The sequence below is a fragment of the Ammospiza nelsoni genome, chromosome 32 (genome assembly GCF_027579445.1).
Source record: "Ammospiza nelsoni isolate bAmmNel1 chromosome 32, bAmmNel1.pri, whole genome shotgun sequence".
NCBI lineage: Eukaryota > Metazoa > Chordata > Aves > Passeriformes > Passerellidae > Ammospiza > Ammospiza nelsoni.
In genome coordinates, this window is record NC_080664.1 from 904,040 (window position 1) to 925,485 (window position 21,446).

General features: G+C 58.3%; 1 protein-coding gene across 1 annotated transcript in view; it reads right to left on the reverse strand.

Annotated features, from left to right (window-relative positions):
- HDAC7 (histone deacetylase 7) overlaps positions 1–12,826 on the reverse strand; it is a 38,349-nt gene extending 25,523 nt beyond the window's left edge. Inside the window, 2 exon segments of the mRNA XM_059491176.1 lie at positions 12,725–12,766; positions 12,769–12,826. Coding sequence (XP_059347159.1) covers positions 12,725–12,766; positions 12,769–12,814 — 88 coding nt within the window. The 5' untranslated portion in view covers positions 12,815–12,826.
- Positions 12,827–21,446: the final 8,620 nt, after the last annotated feature.

A 21,446-nucleotide genomic window follows, 5' to 3' on the forward strand; every position in this document is an offset into this window, starting at 1 on the left:
GGAAGGCTCAGCGCGGCCCCGTGCTTGATCTGGAAGCGCTGAGACAAAAAAATAAAGCTGGAATCACTCAATCCCCACTCCCGGCAAGCGGCTACTCCAAGGCGACCTGCCCGTTAATTAGAGCCGCAGGAAGGAAATCCCTTTGGCAAACGCTGGACCAAGTCCAGGGCTGGGTTGGAGGGCACAAAAGGAAATTTAAGAAGAAAACCCGAGGCTCAGGAGAAGCAGTAAAAGCTGGGAGAAGCACGGGCACAAAGGGAAAAAGGCACAAACTCAATTCCCTGAGCAATCCTTGGGCTCCAAACCTGCCCCGTGCTGACCCTCGGGCGTCTGAGGAGCCACCGAGGAGCTCCCCAGGGCAGACCTGGGGCCCAGCCTGAGTTATTTCTGTCGCAGGGAGGAAGCCACAGCGTTTTCAGTTTCCTGCACAAACACTCTTGGGGTGCCCTTCCCCACAGGCCCGGCGGGCGCTGCCTCCCTTCCTTGGCTGCTCGGGAAGGAAAGCTCAGGGTTGGCATCAGCGAGGCTGGGAAAGGTGCAGGTGGAGGGTGAAACCCACCTGGATCTGAGGGGACACACCCTGGGGACAGCAGGGACAGCAGGGACAGGCACCCTGAGACAAACCTGGCTCGGTGCTGGGGCTTGCAGGCAGCTGTGGGGAGATGCTGGGAATTCCATCCGGGATGGAGAAGCTACAGGCAGGATTTCTGGTGGGACGAAACGCCAGGAGCACCTGGAGCCCCAAAGAGAAGCCTCGGAGGAGGCCGGCAGGACTGAGGGCGCAGGTGGGTGTGTGAGTGCTCCACACTCATGGAGCAACACTGCCCTGGGGCTTTAACCCAGAAAGAGGAGCTGCTGCTGCTGCTGAGCTGTCCAGAAATGGGGGAAAAGCAAAAAGAACCGGCAGAGAAACAGTGAGCCCAGCAATGACTCGGACACTGAGGAATCAGCGCTCATGGGGGGATTGAGCCTTCAAACCTCTCGTGATCAGAGCTGGTGTCAGCCCAGCAGAACCCCAAACACATCCAGGCCTTCAAAGCCCACCTGGCACCCAAACAAGCGAGCACACACCTGGACCCAGCCCACAGACCCCTCTCCGGGCAGGAGATGCTCCAGGTGCCCCTCACACCAACCTGGCCGTTCCAGCCCCTCCACCTGCCTGGCACACTCACCCACGGATGGCATCGTGTCCCTGCAGCCCCTCCGGGTCCCCGTGGCCACCAGGACCATGGGAGGAGCAGCCCCAGCCCCGGGAGCTCTCGGGTGCCCGGTGCGGGCGGTCCCGGGCGCGGCCGCCACCACTCCCTGCAGTTCTCACGGGCAGATCCAGATCGAGCCTTGGCAGAGCCCTGGCTGGCAGCCGGCCTCATCAGGCTCATTAAGTGCAATTAAGGCACGGCGGGCATCCCCTCCCCCACGCCCCTCTGGGGGATATTTTGCTTTTAGACAAAATAAACAGGGAGGTTTTGCGTGGGCTCGGGCAGGTGCCAGCGGCGGGCAGCAGCAGCAGCAGCAGGTGGAAATGCTGAGGTCTCTTGGGGGAAGCCACGGTGAATATCAGCATCCAGCCCCAATTCCTGCCCTCCTCCTGCTCCCAGGGGTGCCCATTCCGGGCCCCCTGGCCTGGAGGGGAGCACCAGACCCTCTCCCCTTTGCAAACAGGAACATGGAATGGGATAAACTCCAAGGAAGCTGCCCCTGCACGCTCTCTGGGATTTTAAAACCACAAGGAAAAGCGTCCACGGCAACCTGAAGTGGGATTTGATTGCAGCAGCTCCTCCAGCATCACTTGGAAGCTGGTTATGGAACTGCTGCTCCTCCAGAGCCACAAACCTGGGAGAAGGGAGAGCACAGAGTGTCCAATCCCCTCCTCCTTCAGCACCATTCCTCCTCCTCTGGGGACCCCAAAAGGGCCAGGACACACACACTGAGGAGGTTTAAACCACACAGAACATCACCCCAGCCCTAAAATATCACCCCAAGGCCCAGAACATCACCCCAAGCCCAGGGTCCCCCACGAGGCCGCAGCCCATCCGAGATTTTCCCTCAATGCTGCCAAGGCATTGCTCCATCGCCCTGGCAGTGCTGGACACCTCCTGTCAGCAGTGAAATCCGCGAGCTCCTGGTGTTCCTGGCAGGTCACAGGGGCTGCTCCTGACCCTGGGCTTTGTCACAAAGCTCTGGGGTGGGGTAGGGAGGGAGTCCCAGGGACCAAGATGCTGCCTGGGGAGGGTAAAACAGCCCCGCTCCATCCCATCCACTCTGGGACAAGGGAAAAAGCCAAAAGGGATCCTTAAAGCTTTCTGCTCCCCCATGAAAAAATCAGCTGGAGCTGTCCCAGGGCGGACTGGATGCCAGCACGTGTGAGAGCTGGGTTTGGACTCCTGGGGCTATCCCAGGGTATCCAGGCCAGGCAGAGATGGGCATTTCCCAGCCTGGCTCCTGCATGAGCACCAACAGCCCCAGGAAAGGCTCTGCCACCCAGACAAACCCCAGAGATCTGTCACAGCCACCTCTGAGGCAGGGCCATGCCCCAACAGAGAGCTTTGCTTCAGATATTTGGGGTTTACTGCTGCTAAAGGGATTTAGCCAGAACAAATTAAGATCATTTCCCGCCTTAATTAATTCTACTTTCACTTCCTGGCACGCTGGAGCTGCAGTGAGGAGCCTCAACTCTGCTCCACCACTGTGCAAAAACCCAGGAGGGGCTTTGCAGCATTCTTGTCACCATCTGAGCCCTTTCCACACTGAAAACACCCTCAAAATCCAGAACCCCATTTCATGGCTGTAATTCTCCAGCACAGAGCAAGATGAGACCTTCCCCTCCCCGCTCAGCCAGAGGAGCTTCGAGGAGCAGCATTGAGCCTCTTGCACAACAAATCCCCTGCTCTCCCTGCCCGCCCCACATCCCTTTGAGGCACAGAGGAAGCAGGCTGGAGACATCCTTCCTGCGCTGGGGACAATGCGATGGAAATAGCCCGGGAGCGGCCGCGGGAGCCGCGCAGGGCCCGGCTTCTTCCGCCCATTGTCCAGCCAGGGCAGCTGCAGCGCCCCAGAGCAGAGCCAGAACCCCCAAAGGAGCCCCCCAAAGGAACACAGAACCCCCAAACTCAAACTGCCCCGTCCACCTTCACCCAGCCCATGCAGCTGCAGCACCCCAGAGCAGAGCCAGGACCCCCAAAGGAACCCAGAACCCCCAAACTCAAACTGTCCCATCCACCTTCACCCAGCCCAGGCAGCTGCAGCGCCCCAGAGCAGAGCCAGAACCCCCAAAGGAGACCCTCAAAGGAAACCAAAACCCCCAAAATCAAATTGCCCCATCCACCTTCACCCAGGACCCCACACAGGGTGGGGATTTGGGATTTTAGAGTGAAATTCGCCGGATGCCGCGAACGCGCCGCGGTCACTGCTCAGCCTCAGCGACTTCACAGCAGCACAAAGCCCACCCCAAAAGCCTGGCAGCGTTCTCCACTGCAGGGAAAAACCCAGAAGACCCAAATGGCAGAGGATGCTTTCTCCAGGCCAAGCCCTGAGGGTGAAACGAAGCCCCCGGGGAGCGGGTTCCGCCCTAAATCCCAATTTTCTCCTCCAGATGGGAGGTGCACGAGTTCAGCTGCTCCGGCTCACGTCAGCAGCTGGAACAGCCTGCGAGGACCCACGCAAGCCCGGCCTGCCGAGGACGCTGCTGACGGCAGCCGAGCAGGGCAGGGTGGCAGCAGCAGAACGGCTCCGAGCGAGCCACCAATCAGCCCCCAAATTTGGGGCTGCCACTCAAGTCGGCGCCGGTTTTGGTATTCACCTCCCATTTCTGAGGGCTCTGGGAGAGCAAGTTATCACTTGCAGCCCTTCTGCATGATCAAGGTGGTGACAGAAGGTGTTTTTCTTTTAAAACACCCCCAAAACTAGACGTGTTTTCAAGGTCTGAGGTGGCTTAAGACTGGGATTTCAGGAGCGGCAGTAGCTGGATGAGCAGCACAGAGCCACACTTGCAGAGGGAGGGAAATGAGAGGATGGATGGTGCCGCTTGTCCCTGCTCCTGCCACCACCCCCAGAGCCCCCCAGGGCAGGGGCACCATCCCTGCACAGCCTGGCTCCTCTTTAGTGGCCCAAAAGTGGGGCCAGGCCCTCTCTGAGCTGCTCCGCTCCCCGAGCATTCCCAAGTGCATTTCTGCCCTGCTGACGGGTTAAAAATAGAAACCATCAGTATTATTGTCCTGCAAGCAAATATAGAAAGATCACATCCTCCCTGCTGGAAAACGACACAGCAGGGACCTCTCCAAGCCCAGGCACGGGGAGAGCTCTATTTCGGGATGGGGAACTTGGGAAGTTTGAACAGAATCCCGAAATTCGTGATGTTGACTCAGTGCAGCGTTAAAGATCCATGGAAAACTTGCCTTCCCCCTGCTCTCCCGGGTTTTGTTCGGGATTTCGGGCTCGAGGAGGGTGCTCAGGCTTGCACGGCGCTCCCAGCGCTGCCCCAGCGCTGCCCTCGCGGATGGGAACGGCCCCGCTCCAGTTTGGGAGCGGTCTCGTCCCCGCCAGCGCTTCCCGGCTCCCAGGGAGGCGCTGCAGCAGGAAAATCCCATCCCTGCCCTGCTTCCCAAAGCTCCCAGCAGCTGGCACAGCCCCGTCCCAAAGGCAGCTTGCAGAGTTCCCCAGAAAGGGAAGAGCCAGCCCTAACCCCAGAGCAGGAGACGCCCTGAGCCTCCCTGACCCCTCCTTTGCTCCCTTCACCCTTTCCTAGTACCGACCCCTTCCCTTCTCCCATCTCTTTTCCCTGTTCCCATCCCCTTTCCCTATTCTGATCCCTTTCCTTGCTCCCTTTCCCTTCTCCCATCACTTTTCCCTGTTCCCTATTCCCATCCCCTTTCCCCGCTCGCTTCCCTGCTCCCATCTCTTTTCCCTGCCCCAATCCCCTTTTTCTGCTCCCTTTCCCTTCTCCCATCTCTATTCCCTGTTACCCCATCCCTTTTCCCTACTACCATCCCCTTTCCTTGTTCCCTTTCCCTACTCCCGTCCCTTTTCCCTTCTCCCATCACTTTCCCTGCCCCAATCCCTTTTCTCTGCTCCCTTTTCCTACTCCCATCCCCTTTCCCTGCTCCCATCTCTTTTCCCTGTTCCCATCCCTTTCCCTGCTGGCTCCGGAGGGAGGGGGCCCTCATCCTGAACCTCGTTTTTTTGGAAAAGGAAGATTTCTACGCAATCCCGGCCTTTTTCCTTTCCTTTCCTTTCCTTTCCTTTCCTTTCCTTTCCTTTCCTTTCCTTTCCTTTCCTTTCCTTTCCTTTCCTTTCCTTTCCTTTCCGTGTTTGCGCTGAGCGCTGGGGCCGCTCCCACCCAGCTGGGACCCGGCTCCAGACCCAACCTTGTTCCTCAGCAAATCCCCGGGGAGGGGAGAGGAATGCGGCAGGGTCACATCCAGCTGCTGCAAGGGAGGGGGAACCCAAACCGAGCCGGCTCCAAACCCCAAAACTGCCCCACAGCACCCCAGGGATGGCTCCCAAACCAAACCAAACCAAACCAAACCAAACCAAACCTGCACGCCTGGGGGGAGCTGGGGTTCACCACCCCAAAATCTCCCCCCATCCTCACTGAGCCTCCCCCCAAGGATGTGGGGCAGGGAATGCTCAGAGCAGAGCTCACTGCACTCCCTCCCCTCCTCCCCACAAAAAAACCCAGAACCAGAAGTGGTCAGGAAAAACCCGGCAGTGCCTCCACAACAATTCCAGGCAGCTCCATCCCCTGGAGGAGCCGGCTCTGCCCTCGTCCCCCCTCCAGCAGAGCCCCTCGTGATCCCAGCCAGGTGCCCTGGGCCATTCCCTCATCCCTCATCCCGTTCCGTGCACATCCCAGCTGGCATTTCAGCCCCCAGCCAGCGCCAGATTTCTCTCTGCTGAGCCAATGCACTTGGAAATACATGACGACTTCAGCAGATTAATTGGAAACACAGCCTGGGTGTTGCAATCCCAGGAATGACTCCAATTTCAGGAACAAATGTTTTCATAGAATCGCAGAATCATAGAATATTCTGAGTGCGAAGGGACCCACAAGGATCATCCAGTCCAGGCCCTGGCCCTGCACAAACAGCCCAAAAATCCCACCCTGGGCATCCCTGGGAGCATTTTCCAAGTGCCCCTTGAGAATTTGGCATAACTTCACCAGTTTGCTGAATATTTCCAGCTAAACTGGGACAGACTCCTCTCACACCTGGGATTATTCTTTTAGTGTGGTGTGCTCCAATTAAAAACCTTCTCAAGAAGATTTAAGGCACACCACGTAACGGGAGGCAAGGAGAACAATTTCAGTTTGCTCTGTAAATCTTCTAAAACCTCGCTGGTTTTGAGCATCCCAGGGCTCCTCTCTGCAAAACCAGATCCAAACTCTTCCCCCAAGATCCTGAAAAGTCCCCAGGGCTGGGAGATGGATGAGGGTGGGGGAGGGATCATTGCATGGAAACCAATCCTGTGCTTCCATATTTTCCACCTCTCCACAGCAAAACCTTTCCCCTTCAGCATCAGTCAGCCCTTGCTCTGCTGCTCCCATTCCAACCCTTCAGAGGCTGAACCTGGTGATTTTGGAGGTCTTTTCCCACCTTAACAATTCCACGATTCTCCCCTTGCTGCCAAGGACTGGAAAGCCCTCTCGTGGTGGGCAGCTGTGCACCGAAGCTCAGGGTGATAAGGGAAGGAGAAAAGCTGGTCTATCCACCCTCAGAGCCTGGCAGGGAGCTCTGCTTTGCCATCCCACTGCCAGGGCTCCTGCAACCCAACAAAAAAAATCCTGTGTGGGATGTGGAAGGGGCTGCTGGAGGGGAAATGGGGAGCCCAAGCTCGGCTCTGTGGGCTGGAATGGATGCAGAGCTTGGCAGCAAACAGGGATGGGCAGAGAAAGGGCTGAGTGATGCTGAAACCCCTGCAACGGGAGAGGTTTTGCTGTGGAGGGGTGGAAAATATGGAAGCACAGGAATGGGAACCTTCCTCCATCATCATCCGTCTCCCAGCCCTGGTGGGTTTTGGGGATTTTGGGTGGTGACACCAAAGAGGGGGATCCAGAGGGAGGGATGGGCTCTGGAGGGGCTGTGGCTGCTCCTTCAGACCCTGTGGCTGCTGCAGACATGGACAGTGAATTCCTGCCCGGGTGAATTCCTGCCTTAGAGGGGTCTGGAGAGAGGAGTGCAGCCCCTGCAGTGCCCAGGTGAATTCCTGCCCAGGTGAATTCCTGCCCAGGTGAATTCCTGCCTTGGAGGGCTCTGGAGCGAGGAGCGCAGCCCCTGCCTCGCAGGCCCCCATGGAGGCCACGATTGCAGCCAGATAAATCCCATTTGAATGTTCCCAGAGCAATCAGCTCCCACAGCCTGGCTCCCGGAGCCGCACCTCCTCTCTCTCCAGCTGTTTGGCTGCTCCTCTCAGCCCAGCCCTGCCAGAGCTGGAGCCCGAGCCAGCAGCAGCACAGGCTGCACAAACCCTCCCTCCCTGGAGCCCCCCCTGCCCCATCCAGGCTCAAATCCACCGACCCAGCCCCAAACCCAATTCCCTGCTTGGCCTTTGCCTCACGGAGCTCTTTTTGTCCTACACAAAAGCCACAACTCCCAGCCAGACCTTTGGGGTGGGATTCCTCCTCCCTGCCATGAAGTCAACCTAAGTCAGAGTGTTCCTACCGTTAATTTGGGTCATCTGACAAAACAAAAAACACCGGGTTTTGCGGTGAGATGCCACTTTGGGAGCTTTGCTCATCCCACAGATCTTTCTTTGGGGTGTCCCCATGATTGGGAGATCCATGGGATCCAAAAAGATCCCAGCATGGGGATGGGAACGTCTGTCCTGAGCTGGGCTGTGGGGTCAGGCTGGCTGGACAGTGGGAGAGCTCCGGCCAAGCCTCATCCCTCATTCCCAGGGTCAGGAATGTGCAAGAGCTGCTGCGAGGGGATGACCACAGAAGCCACGTGGACAGAGGGAATGTGGGGAGGCTCTGCAAGGATCTCTGCACGCCAGGAGACCCAGGAGGAGCAGGGAGGACACGGGGATCCGTGCAGATCCAGCACACGCCCCAGCTCCAACGGGGCTGAGCCCACAAATCCTTCTGCAAGTTTCTCTGTCCCACCTCCAGATGTGCCAGCGCCCCGTCCTACACCCTGCGCCCCTCCCAGGCACACCCTGCACCCTCTGGGCTCTCCTGGCACTGCGTCCCAGACACGTCTGTGAGGGGCTGGGCTGGCTGGAGCTGATGTCCCCCAATGCCAGCACCCAATTCCTCATCCCAGTCCCCATTGCCGACCCAGCCCAGCCCCAGCTGGGACAGAACCTCCACCCAGGCACAGTGCTGTGACTAAAGCAGGCTGACACCCCGAGAATGCAGCTCTGACAGCAAGGTCCCACCAAGGCAAAAACAATCCAAACCCTCCCAGTTCCCTGCTCGCTCTCAGGGCTTCGTCATCGGCGCTGATAGAGATCCACAGCTCGCAGCACAAACAGGGAGGCGGCCAAGGAACCCGCAGGAGCAGCAACCGAGACTCGTGGAGCCCTGGCCAGGGCCAGAGGCAGCTGCAGATGCTGCTCCAGGGACTCCTGAGCTGTGATTTGACACGAGCCCTGATCAGATGTGGCATCACCGGGATGGTTCACGCAGGAGGGACGAGGCCAGCGCACAAAGCACAGCTCAGCCCTGCCTGCAGCAGCTCCTGCTCTGCCAGAGGAGCCCAGGCATTGAGTGTGCTCTGCCTTCAACCAGCCTGGGCTCCACCATCGCCTCTCCCTGCCAGGCAGGGCCCCCTTGCTGCAGCTTTTTCAGCCTTTCTCAAGTGGGGAGTGCAGCACTGACACTGCACTAAGAACATCAAAGTCACCGCTCCTCACTCCCACCTGATGTCCCATTTCCTCACTCCCACCTGGTGCTTTTTGGCACCACCCAAAAGCACAGACTCAGCAGAAATTCAGTCCTGCAGGGATTTTGGAGGTGTCCCAGTTGCCCTGTGTTCCTACAGGTGCTGTGTCCCCACAGGAGCTCTGTGTCCCTACAGGTCCTGTGTCCCTACAGGAGCTCGGTGTCCCTAAGGTGCTCCATGTCCCTGCAAGGGCCCTGTGTCCCTACACAACCCCAGCTCTGAGGAACCAGCCTGGTTTAGGAGCTGACCCTCCATGCCATAACTCCATCTCCAAGGAACCAGCCTGGTTTAGGAGCTCACCCTCCATGCCATAAGCCCATCTCCAAGGAACCAGCCTGGTTTAGGAGCTCACCCTCCATGCCATAACCCCATCTCCAAGGAACCAGCCTGGTTTAGGAGCTGACCCACCATGCCATAACCCCATCTCCAAAGAACCATCCTGGTTTAGGAGCTGACCCTCGATGCTGTAACCCCAGCTCTGAGGAACCAGCCAGGTTTAGGATCTCACCCTCCATGTCACAACCTCACCTCCCTCCCTCTCCTCCCCCACGGCCCCAGGCCCTTTGCTCACACGGTTCCTGCAATTCCTGGCTTCGAGGCTTCCGCCACCATCTGGGCTCCATTTAGGGGAGCTGATGTTTTTCACAGGGCTGTAATCTAAACTTTGGGATTGAGTTTACATCTCACATACCAGCGTCTCACCGCCGGGCCTGGCGGCTGCCAGCCCTGTGCCAGCGGCCCCGGGCACCTGGGAACGGTGCAGGGATCCCAAACCAGGGATCCCAAACCCACAAACCACCAGGGATCCATCCAGGCACTGCCCCTGCCAGTGGGTGAGAGCTGTGGGAGCCCAAGGAGCTGGGAATGAGCTCAGCTTGCCCCAGGAGGCTTCGATGTGAGACAAAGCCCCACATCAGTGTCATCCATTGATGGGAGACAAAGCCCCTCATCAGTGTCATCTAAAGCCCCACATCAGTGTTACCAAAGCCCCACAGCAGCATCATCCAGAGCCCCCCAGAAATGTTATCCAAAGCCCCACACCAGCATCATCCATCCCAGCAGCAGGAAATTCCCCAGCCTGGGCAGCCTGAGATGGGAGCACAGGAAGCAGAAGCAATCTGGGAGCAGGGATGCAGAGAGGCAGGTCCAGCCCTACTCGTGCTCCAAGCCCAGGGTGACAGACCCACCTCAGGGCCAGCCCTCAGGTGACAATTGGCACCCCCAAATCCCTGCCAGGCCCCCCATGCCCTCCCCAGCCTTCCTCCACCCTCCTCTCTGGCTGCAAGGTGGGCAGAGCCGCAGGCAGTGTCCAGAGGCAGCCAAGGTGGCTCGATCCCAGCCATCCACGAGGCTCAGCCAAACCCAAAAAATAATGTTTTCATACTTTGACTTTTCAGGCAGGATTTAGTCATTTGTGGACACGAGGCCTTGGCAGGGCCGCGCTGCCTCTGCTCACCTACCCCAGCCCGCGGCTGTTTACGGCGGCAGAGCCTCGGAAGGAGAGGGAAAATTGGTGTTTAATCCAGGTGAATTATTCCTGCTTGTTTTATGGAGCCTGCAGCTGGTGGGGAAGGGGGAATTCAGCATCCCTGCACAGTCAGGGATGGGTTTACCACAGGAGATGAGGCACCACAACACAGCCCACCCCACAGCTCCACAAACGCTGCCTGGACAAACCCAGCAGGACTTTTGCCCACCTAATGGCTAAAAAATGAGTTAAGGGCAGAGGAGCAAGCCCTGGCTGGGCACACTGGTGGTAAAAGGCAGAGAGCTGCTCTGCCATAGGAGAAAAGCAGGTTCCACCCCAGCCTGGTGGGGCTGTGCAGGCTCTGTTTGCTCAGCCTGGCATGGGGCACTCTGGGCTGCCAGGGGTGATGGATCCAGGAGATCCAGGCCCTGCTGGCTGCCAGGGCATCCCTCAGGAACCCTCCGTGCCCAGGCTCCAACACGAGCTCCTCACCCTGGTGTCAGATCCAAAGTTCCCAGGCACGAGCCCAGGGCTTAATCTGCCTTTGTCCCCTCCCTCCTCCCACGTTTGTTATTAAACATTTGTTACTTGTTATTAAACTATGGCCACTTATCTGCAAATCCTGCCTCTGAAACCAGCAAAGCCACAGCACTGAGTGCCACGCTGTGTCCCACAGCCCGGGGGATGCCAGGAGTTCATCCCCACACACCCTGTCTGCCTTCAAAGCTCATCCACCACGAGGATTCCACCAGGATGAGGATCCCACAATGAAGATCCCACCACAGTGAAGATCCCACCATGATGAGGATCCCATCACAACCAAGATGTCACCATGACCAGGATCCCACCAGGATGAGGATCCCACAATGAAGATCCCACCACAACCAAGATCCTGCCACCCTGAGAATCCCACCACGACCAAGATCCCACCACAACCAAGATCCTACAATGAAGATCCCACCACAACATGGATCCCACCACAACCAAGATCCTACCATCACAAGGATCCCACCACCACAAGGATCCCACCACGACAGTTCTGCATTTTCATCCAGCAACCAAACCACCCAAAACATCCACGAGGCTGAAACAGCCAAGTGGAGCAAGTCCTCCTGGAAAAGGAACCAGAATAGAGCAAGTCCTCCTGGAAAAGGAGCCGTTCCAGAGTGGGGCTTCCCAACCAAGCATGGGATGGAGCTCGGAGACAGGAGGGATTGCAGCCCTGGGATCAGCAGCACAAACCCATGAGGTTGGCCAGTGGCAGGAGGAGCTTTCTGAGGAGCCTCCGTGCCCTCCAGGCACTGCAGGAGGAGCTGCACAGCTGTCCTGACTGGGAAGGACAGATAAGGCTGAAATGATTCATTCAGTGCAAACCTTTATTTGCTCTTGCTTACCCAGAGGAGCCAGCAGCTGCTAACGCCAAACTGGGCCGGCTCCCAAGCGCAGACAAAGGCCTGCAAAAATGGCTTTAAAGAGGAACTGACTGCTCAAAAAAGCAATCCTAGAAGAGGGAGTTAGAAAGAGGGAGCGCAGCGCGGCGCAGGAGGAAGAGGAAGCCAGAGAGCACCTAAAAATAAATGTTAAAAAAAGCAGCAAGACGCAGGACAAAGGCCCGGGGCGCACGTGACCGCTCCCCGCAGCGCAGGCAGGATGCGAGCTCGGAACACAACACTCCCTCCCCAGCAACCCCACGTACAGAGCCCCGAGCACCTCCCAGCCCGGCCAAAGCCACCACGGCACCTTTCCCACCCTCAAAGGGCTTTTTTCTCCGTGCCATGAATCCCCCAGGGGCAGGATGCTGGCTGTGCCCCAAGCTGGGCATGACCCGGGCCGGGGTGGGAATGCACCGAACGCAGAAGAGTTTGAAAGTGTCAAAGGAATTGAAAGGAAGTCTGGAAAATGAGGTTCCTCCCAAGGAGCACCCTCAAAACCAGCTAAAGTCCTGTGGAAGCACCACCCCTGCATCCCCCAGGCAGTGCCTTCACCAGATCTGAGCAGAGCTGGTGGGACACTCGTGAGTTTTCTCTGAAACAACCAGAAAATGCAGCTGACAGAGGAGCCAGAAAATGCAGCTGACAGAGGAGACTGTTCTGTGCCTGCTGCTGCAGCTGGGACTGATGCTGTGGCTCCCTTCCCGTGGCTCCAAGGCTGCAGAATGACCCAGGATGGGACATCAACCCCCAGTGCCCTGAGCTGGCCCCACTGGTGCCCACCAGACACTGGAGAGCTCCACCCCAGGCCCAGGAGCGAGCCCAGCCTTGTTCTCCGTCCCTGAGCATCCCTCAGGATGTTCCCTTCACACTTTCCCCCAGCCCCACCAGGGCTCACCGCCGTGCAGGGAAGGAACAAACACCCAGGGACGGGGAGAGGCACTTACAGGACGGGCTGAACATCACCAGCGCGGCGCGGATCTCCAAGCCTGAGAACATCCAGCGAGTTCCGCTGCCGGGAAGCCGCAGCTCCGCATCCCACGTTCACTTCTGCTCCATCCCTGCTGCCCAGCCCATCCTCGGCAGCGGGGAGAGCGTCTGAGCCGTGCCGAGCTGGGTCAGACACAGCCGGGGCGGCGGAGGAGCCTCTCAGATCTGACTCATCCCGTCCCAGAGCGGCTCCTCAGTGCATGCCCAGCCAGCCGGGGTCCCTCAGAGCTGCCCGGCCGGGCTGTGCCCACGCTGTCCCCTCAAAGCCACCCCGGGACAGGGGCAGGATCCCTGCATGGCACTGCCTGCCGCTCCTCACGCCGCGCTCCCTGAGCTCATGACTGAGCAACGCCGGCGAGCCAAGAATAGAGAGCTTGAAGTGAAACCTCCCGGGATTGGCAGCTATTTCGGGCGGCTCGGCCGCCGGGGCTGCGTGACATAAGAGGATATAAAAGAGGAAACTCTGCACAACAACTCTCACCTCGCCGAGACAGAGCCGGGTCGCGGCAGGTAGGGCTGATGGGAGCGCCCTTGGGGCGAAGCCATCACTGTGACAGCCCCCAGCCCCAAGGGGCAGCACTGGGACCCCTTTGGGGCCGTCCCCAACCCTGAAGCCCCCCGAGCATCCCCAGGGCTGAGCCCGGAGGGAAGTGCAGAGCTGCAGCCCAGCGTGGCCGCGGCTTCTCCGCAATGGGATGAGGCCAAACCCCAGCACAAACCACCCCGAGCCCAGGCTGCTGCCACAGGTTCAGCCTGCCCAGGCACCTCTGTGGAGCAGGAATTGCAGCGGTGCTGCTGTGGCCAAAGGAGCTCAAAGGGAGCTGACAGGACTGAGGCACCCCGAGCACCCCCAAAGCCCAAATCCCAAAGCTCAGATCCAAAATCCCAAACCCCAGATCCCAAAGCCCAGATCCGAAATCCCAAACTCCAGATCCCAAACCCCAGATCCCAAATCCCAAAGCCCAGATCCGAAATCCCAAACTCCAGATCCCAAAGCCCCAGTCTCAAATCCCAAACCCCAAATCCCAAAGCCCAAATCCCAAAGCCCAAATCCCAGATCCCAAATCCCAGATCCCAAAGCCCAAATCCCAAAGCCCAAATCCCAAATCCCAAAGTCCAGCTCTGCCCAAGCAGCCCCTCAAGCTCCTGGCTCAGCTCACCCCTGTAAGGAAAGGCTGGGATTGCACCCAACCACCAGATGTGGGGTGGAAAGATCTGGTCCTGGTTAACAACCAGCATCAAGATTAATGCAGGGAAGTTAAAATGGCAATTCTGGGAGATCTCTGCACTCTTAGATACCGGGAAAACAAACACACAAGCTGCAGTTTGTGGAGATCAAACTCAGCACCTGAAACCAGTCCCTGCCAGTTTGCAGCGTTGTCCATCCCTCGTGATGCCCCTGTGCTCTGCCAGCTCACTCACATCCCAGAAATGTGCTTTTGGGATTTTTGGTGAGCAGTAAGTCACCAGCACAGAGTCTACAGTGCTAATTAGGAAGAAATTCCTCCCTGGGAGGGTGGGCAGGCCCTGGCACAGAGAAGCTGTGGGTGCCCCTGGATCCCTGGCAGTGCCCAAGCCAGGTTGGATGGGATTTGGAGCACCCTGGGACAGCCTAAGGTGTCCCTGCCCATGGCAGGGGTGGCACTGGATGAGCTTTAAGGCACCTCCCATCCTAAACAATCCCACAATTCTACGAAATAACAGAATTCCCCAAACAGTCTGCTCTAAAAACACCCTCCAAAACTCACCCAGGGCACGAGGGGGAACAGGGCACCTCTGATTCCATCCCTCACCCTGAGAGAAACAGCCAGATAAGGCCTTCCAGTTAAACCCAGCTCTCAAAGGCTGCACAACCACCACAAGCCACAGACCTGCTGAACGCGCAGCTCCATTGTCCCAGCACTGCTGTCCCCGTGGCAGCAGGTGACAGGGCCCTGACAAAGCCAGGGATTGTCCCTTGGCAGGGGGACCCTGCACTCTGTGCCCATCCTGGAAGATGGAAATGCCATTTTGTCTCTCTGATGTGAGAAACAAAATATGGATTAGTTCTATATTGCACACAGAACTAAAATATTAGTTCTATATTGTTGTATAAAGACATGGAAGCCAACAGTATAAAGTGTCATTGCTAACGTCTTTTAAAATTGACTTTTCTAATCTCTTAACTATATTAGCAACATAAGCAGAACCTGGGATTAAATTGAGAGGTTGTGGAAAGAGCTGAAAAGCCTGAACTACAGCAGCAAGCTCAACAATTTGAGGAGATTCTTCTATTATTTGGACATCTGATTGTTAAGTATTAGTTTTTTTGGTTCAACCAAGTTACAACTGATTTGTGACTTTTGCCAGAGCAAAAGTGAAGACAGTTATTGTGTTTAAAGGCTCTTCACTTAACTTAGGTTTCTCTCTAAAATTCAGTTTTGATTGTAATAATTTGTGAGTTGGGTAATGAACAGAACAAACACCCGGGAAGTCAAACAATGCATACTGCAAATTGTCAGAATTTTGTATTGCACCCCCAGGCTACAAATGAAAGTTATTGTCAGTGCATCGAGCCCTGGGCAAACCTGGGGAATTTACATGAGCCTTGAAGTTCAGGAAAGCATAAAGGAGGGAAGAATTTGAGAGAGCGATCCTGGCTTTGTCTCCAGCGTGGCGAGGAAGTTCTCCACATTTTCTGTGCTGCCCAAGGCTCCCCTTACGCAACAGCAGCTGACGAAAAAGCAGCCTCAGCATCAGCAGCTTTTCCCTCCCTCTGTGAGAGATCCTCCTGTCATGGGAGATCCTCCTTCTGTAGGAGATCTTCCTTCCATGGAGATCTTCCTTCCATGAGAGATCCTCCTTCTGTAAGAGATCTTCCTTCCATGGAGATCTTCCTTCCATGAGAGATCCTCCTTCCATGAGAGATCCTCCTTCCATGGAGATCTTCCTTCTGTAGGAGATCTTCCTTCCATGGAGATCTTCCTTCCATGAGAGATCCTCCTTCCATGAGAGATCCTCCTTCCATGGAGATCTTCCTTCTGTAGGAGATCTTCCTTCCATGGAGATCTTCCTTCCATGAGAGATCCTCCTTCTGTGGGAGATCTTCCTTCCATGAGAGATTCTCCTTCTGTAAGAGATCTTCCTTCCATGGAGATCTTCCTTCCATGAGAGATCCTCCTTCTGTGGGAGATCTTCCTTCCATGGAGATCTTCCTTCCATGAGAGATCCTCCTTCCATGAGAGATCCTCCTTCTGTAAGAGATCTTCCTTCCATGGAGATCTTCCTTCCATGAGAGATCCTCCTTCTGTGGGAGATCTTCCTTCCATAAGAGATTCTCCTTCCAGGGAGATCCTCCCTCCTCGAGAGATCCTCCTTTTGTAAGAGATCCTCCTTCTGTGGGAGATCCTCCTGTAAGAGATCCTCCTTCCATGGCAGATCCTCCATCCATGGCAGATCCTCCCTCCCTGAAGGCTCAAGAGCATCTCCAGAGAGCCGACCCCAGCACCACATCCCGACTCCTTCCTGCAGCACCAGAGAGCTGCTCCTCCCAGGAGAACTGCCCGGCTTCCACCTCTCTGGAGCTCCCAGGGCACTTCCAGGGCTGCAGGACGCTCCAGAGGCTCCTTGGACACGCTGTGATCTTTCAGAGCAGCACATGGACCCAGGTGAAAGAGGGGAGGACCCAGGGAAGCACCGGGAGGATGCTCCGGACCAGCACCACTGCCAGGTTCACCCCGCACACGTTAAAATTCAATCCATGAGGAGAAACGAGGCTCTCCTGGTGAGCAGTGTGAGCCACCACCAGTTCCTGCACCTCTGTCCTGTTCCCTGCCTTTGGTGCCACCTTCCAGCACGGGGCACAGCGTGCCCAGCTCTGCAGGGTTTGTTTGGCCCTGCTGGGAGCCGTGTTTTGATCCAGCTCAGCAATGCAGCCCTGTGGGAGAGCCAATTCTCCCTCTGGCACCGTTCCTGCTCCTGGACACCAACAGCTCACGGGACAAAACTGATGGATGCGGGTGTCAGGGGGGTTTGTCACTGAGATGAGGGGCAGGGCAGCCCAGCAAAACCCCACAAACTCCATCCTAATTCTCCTTCCAGCAGCCACACACCACACCTGGACTTGAGACTGAAGTTTTAGGTAGAGGAAAGCAAAAAAGGTGTGCTGAATGTGTGCAGGGATCACAAACTAACCCAAATGAGGGCTGGATGTGTGCAGGGATCACAAACAAACCCAAAGCTGGGCTGGATGTGTGCAGGGATCACAAACAAACCCAAACCAGGGCTGGATGTGCGCAGGGATCACAAACGAAACTAAAGCTGGGCTAGATGTGTGCAGGGATCACAAACAAACCCAAACCAGGGCTGGATGTGTGCAGGGGTAACAAACAAACCCAAAGCTGGGCTGGATGCGTGCAGGGATCACAAACAAACCCAAACCAGGGCTGGATGTGTGCAGGGACCACAAACGAATTCAGAGGTGGGCTGGATGTGTGCAGGGATCGCAAATGAACCCAAAGCTGGGCTGGACGTGTGCAGGGGTCAGATGTGAGGCCACTGCCCCACTCCAGCCCCTCTGTGGGGCCAGGACCTCCATGCAGACCCACCCTTGGGGTGTCCCCTCCCTGCTGGGGCCTCCCTGGGTGACAGCGTGGCGCTGACTCAAAGCTCTTTCCTCAGCATCCTCGGATGTTGCCCAAGAGGCAGCACACGGTGGCAGGGACAGTGTGACAAGGACAGTGACAGGGATGGTGACAGTGACAGTGACATGGGGACAGTGACGTGTGGCACCCCCAGCTCTGCCACCTCAGCGACGCCGAGCCGCCTCCACGCTGAGCCTGGGAAAGCTCCAAACTCACTCCAACGGGCACTCGGGCTCTGTTGGCTATTTATAGAGTGACAGGAGGCTGGGACAGTGCCACCCAGTGCCACCCCGGCCTCCTGGCTCTGCCCAAGCTCCAAGGCAAGCTGCCGGACCCGGAATTCGGCACATTCATTCAGAGTTAGCAAGTGCTGCTATATCGGGAAGGAAGGCAGCTCCAGGGCAAGACAGAGCTCTCCAGGACACAGAAAGAAAACAAATCCCTCGCCTGCAGTCTGCTCCTAAATTTCCTTGGCTGGGCTTAACGAGACCCGGGGTTTTTGTGCTGAAAAGTGAACGTTTACCAGCCCTGCACACCCCTGAAATTTGGCCACCCCTCGGAAGCTTCGTGGCTCCATCACATCAAACAGCACATGTGCCAATTCAGACCTTCCCCGAGTGACAGAACTGTCCCCAACAAACCCTGCCCGTCGGGAAGGGCACCTGGAGCAGAGCAGCCGCTCCAAGGAGGGGAACGTGGGGTGACCAGAAACAAACCCCGTGTGTGAGGGCACCAACAAAGGCAGGAAAACATCGGGGGCTGCTCCCAGCAAAGCTCCCCGAGGCGTTTTAGGGCACTCAGAGCCGCAGAGCAGCACTGGCAGTGCCAAGCAGGAGCTCGCAGGGGATGCCCCAGCCTGGCACCCACTCGGGACGGGCAGGACAGGCTTTTGTGGCCCTGTGTCCCCTCGCCGGCTCGGCACGGACACCCGAGTCAGCAGAGAAGCTGTTAATGGGGAGCCGGCAGAGCCTGAACGGTTCGGATGCATTCCTGCCCTGGGGGAGCATAGCAAGGGGATGAGGCAGCCACGGCAGCTCCGGCTCCGGGACTGACTCACCTCCCTCCCGAGCTGTCCCGGAGAGCAGCGACGGGGCTGGATGGAGATCAAAAGGTAATAAATCACATCAGAACAACTCAGGTCTGATGTCTGAAGCAGAGATGGAAGAGCAGATTCGCCACCTCCCCTGCTGCAGTCGGGCAGCGGGGCACAAGGAGCTGCCTGCTTTTGGAGCCTTGCCAACACACTTGTTTGTTTTTTCCCCTCCTCAAGGTCCCAGCTGTTAAACCCATGATTGCAGGATTTCCCAGACTCGCTGAAAAAGCACGTATGCCATTGTGTCCCGCTGCTGGAACAGGAAAAAGCCTGAAAATCCGAGCCACGGACTCCAAACACACAAGGTCTCCTTACAACTGACGTTTTCAAGCCTCATTTTTCTTTCAACAGTTTCTAAATGGTTCTGAGTTTTGCAGCGCTGCCTTTCAGCTTCCCCAGAATTGTTCCCATCCCAGTATCCCACGGTGGGGGAACTTTTTGGCATCAAGTGTCCCAAAGCCACTGATGTGGCCACTCACAACCCCAGAGCCTCAGAGGGCTTTGAGCCACCCAGCCCCTGATGGAAGCTGGGTCCTGACTCCAATCCCCATCCAGCCAAATGTGAACACAGCAGCCAGAACCAGCCATTTGTGCTCCAGCCACCCAAATTCCCCATCTCAACACAAATTCAGGCCCCCGGCCGCAGGAGGATGTGGAGTTTCTCCCTTTGCTGCTCCACGGTGTCGCACTGAAACGCCCCTGCCAGCTCAGAGCAGCCCAGCACAGCAGCCAGCACCCAGCCAAAGCCTCTCCCTGCCCCGGGGAGGTTCCCAATGAAGCCATTCAATAACTGCAGGAAAAGACACGCTCCCCTGCGCCTGTCCACGCTCAGCTCCATCTCTGAGCCGCAGGATGAGACTCACTGTGGGACCAGCCCTGCCCCTGGCACCTGGCCCTGCCCAAAGGACACACCTGAGGGGTTCAGGACCCTGCTCAGGACAGGTGTCACCGCCCCACACGCTCCCTGCTGAGCTTCCAGCCCCACCGCCAGAGCCTCTGCTGCCATTTTCATGCTCCCACTTCCTGCTCGCATCAGGCAGAGAGTAGGAAGTGCTGAAATCCTCCGACCCTCGCTGCAGACCAGGAAGCGCCTGAGATCCCCTGAGAAAGGCTGAGATTTCAGGCTGGAAGCCTCTGCAAACATCTGCTTAGAGGCGCTGCATCCGGACCCTCGGAGCGGGGCCCACACTCCCCATCCTCCTCATCCTCCCGGGGCCCTGCCTGCTGGAACAAACCCGGGCCAGGACCACTCACAGCTCATCCTGTCTGAGAGCACCACGGCAGAATCCAAACCCTGCGGCCACTCGCTGCCCTGAGTGACACCTCATCCCTCCTGGCCCAGCGTGTCCAGCACATCCCACACCTCCTCCCAGCATCCCATTACTCAGCAGAGCCTCAGAGCACAGATAACACCTTTCCAACCATGGAGAAAGGTGTGGGCAGCTGCTTTCTGGGAGCCCAGGGATTGCCAGCACCGGGCAAACCTTGGATGGCACACAGATCTGTGGGCTGCACTGGCTCGTGGCTCTGGCAGACGGATCCGGGGTATTTGGGGTATACATTTTTCCCAGCGCACATCCTTTTCCCACAAGGTATTTGGAGGGAGGGAGGTGCCCTTGCAGCAAATGCAGCAAATGCAAGCCCAGCATTGCTGCTGCTCCTCTGCCCTCGCACTCCCTGCACGCACCGCCGGCCCTTCCGAAGGGAAAGGCAACCGGATCAGCACAAAAACATTCCAGCAAACCACAGGCTCGGCTCTGCCACATCTGAGCACTTGCTCTCCAAGGCAGCCGCGGGTCCGCGGGACTCGTGAGCCCGAGCTCCCTCCCTCAGCTCCAGGCTGAGCCCCGCAGCCACACGCACATTCCAGGGGACACCGCCTGCATCAGCCGCTCTGCGAGTCGCCATCCCCCGATGCTTCTTCCCCCGGCACCGGCACAGCAGCCCCGGTCCGGTCCCTGTGACAGCCCTGCCAGAGCTGTCCTCGGTACGGGGTCACCGCCACCGCAGCGAGCCCCGGCTGGAGCTGCAGACCCCGGGCAGGCACAGCCGGGACCGGACACCCCCGGGATGGGCGCTCCCCGTCCAGCCCACGCCGCTCCCAGGAGCCCGCCAGCCCCGGGGGCTGCGGGAGCAGGGGGCGAAACACCTGGGGAGGGGGCGAGCGGAGCGGGGCTGCTCCCTCCTGCGGGGAACGGAGCCGAGCCGGGACGCGGAGAGGGGACCCCAAAACCCCTGGGGGTGACAGACCCGGCACTGCCACCGCGGTGTCCCCTTGTCCCGGTGCCCCGGTGTCCCTTTGTCCCGGTGTCCCCTTGTCCCGGTATCCCCTCGCCCCGGTGTCCCGGTGCGTACCTTGTGCTGGCGGCGGGGCCGAGGCGATGCCGGAGCGTCCTTGGGCGGGGGCGGCCCCGGCCGGGCCGCGCGGGGACTCCGCGGGCTCCGGCTCCACCTGCGCCGCCGCTCCGGAACCGGGCGGGCGGAGCGGGGCGGCCCCGGCGGGAGCTGCGGGCGGTGCCGCTCCGCCCCCGGGACGGGACGGGACGGGCCGGGACCGGACGGGACGGGGGCGGGCGGCGCGTTCCGGGTCGGAGCTCCGCGACGCGGGGGACCGGGAGCGGCGACTTCCAGCGGCTGGAGAGACCCGGGCAGCGGGAATCGCTGGGTGCCAAACTTTACCCGGAGCCCGTCCATCCCGGGTGGTGGCGGTGCTGGGAGAGAGGCGGCCGAACCTGAGGCTGGAGAGAGCTCCTGGCACCGAGTTGGAGCCGAGCGTTTCCACCGGGCACCTGCCCGTTCCGGGTGTCCCGCTCCGTGCCCGGGCTCTGCATCGCCCAGAGGATCCCACCGCACTGGGGCGAGCGGGGGTGAACCGGGGGCAGGAGAGAGGGAGCATCCCGTGGGATGCACTGAGAACGGGACACTGGGAACATCCCGCGGGATGAGCTGAGCTGAGCACAGGAG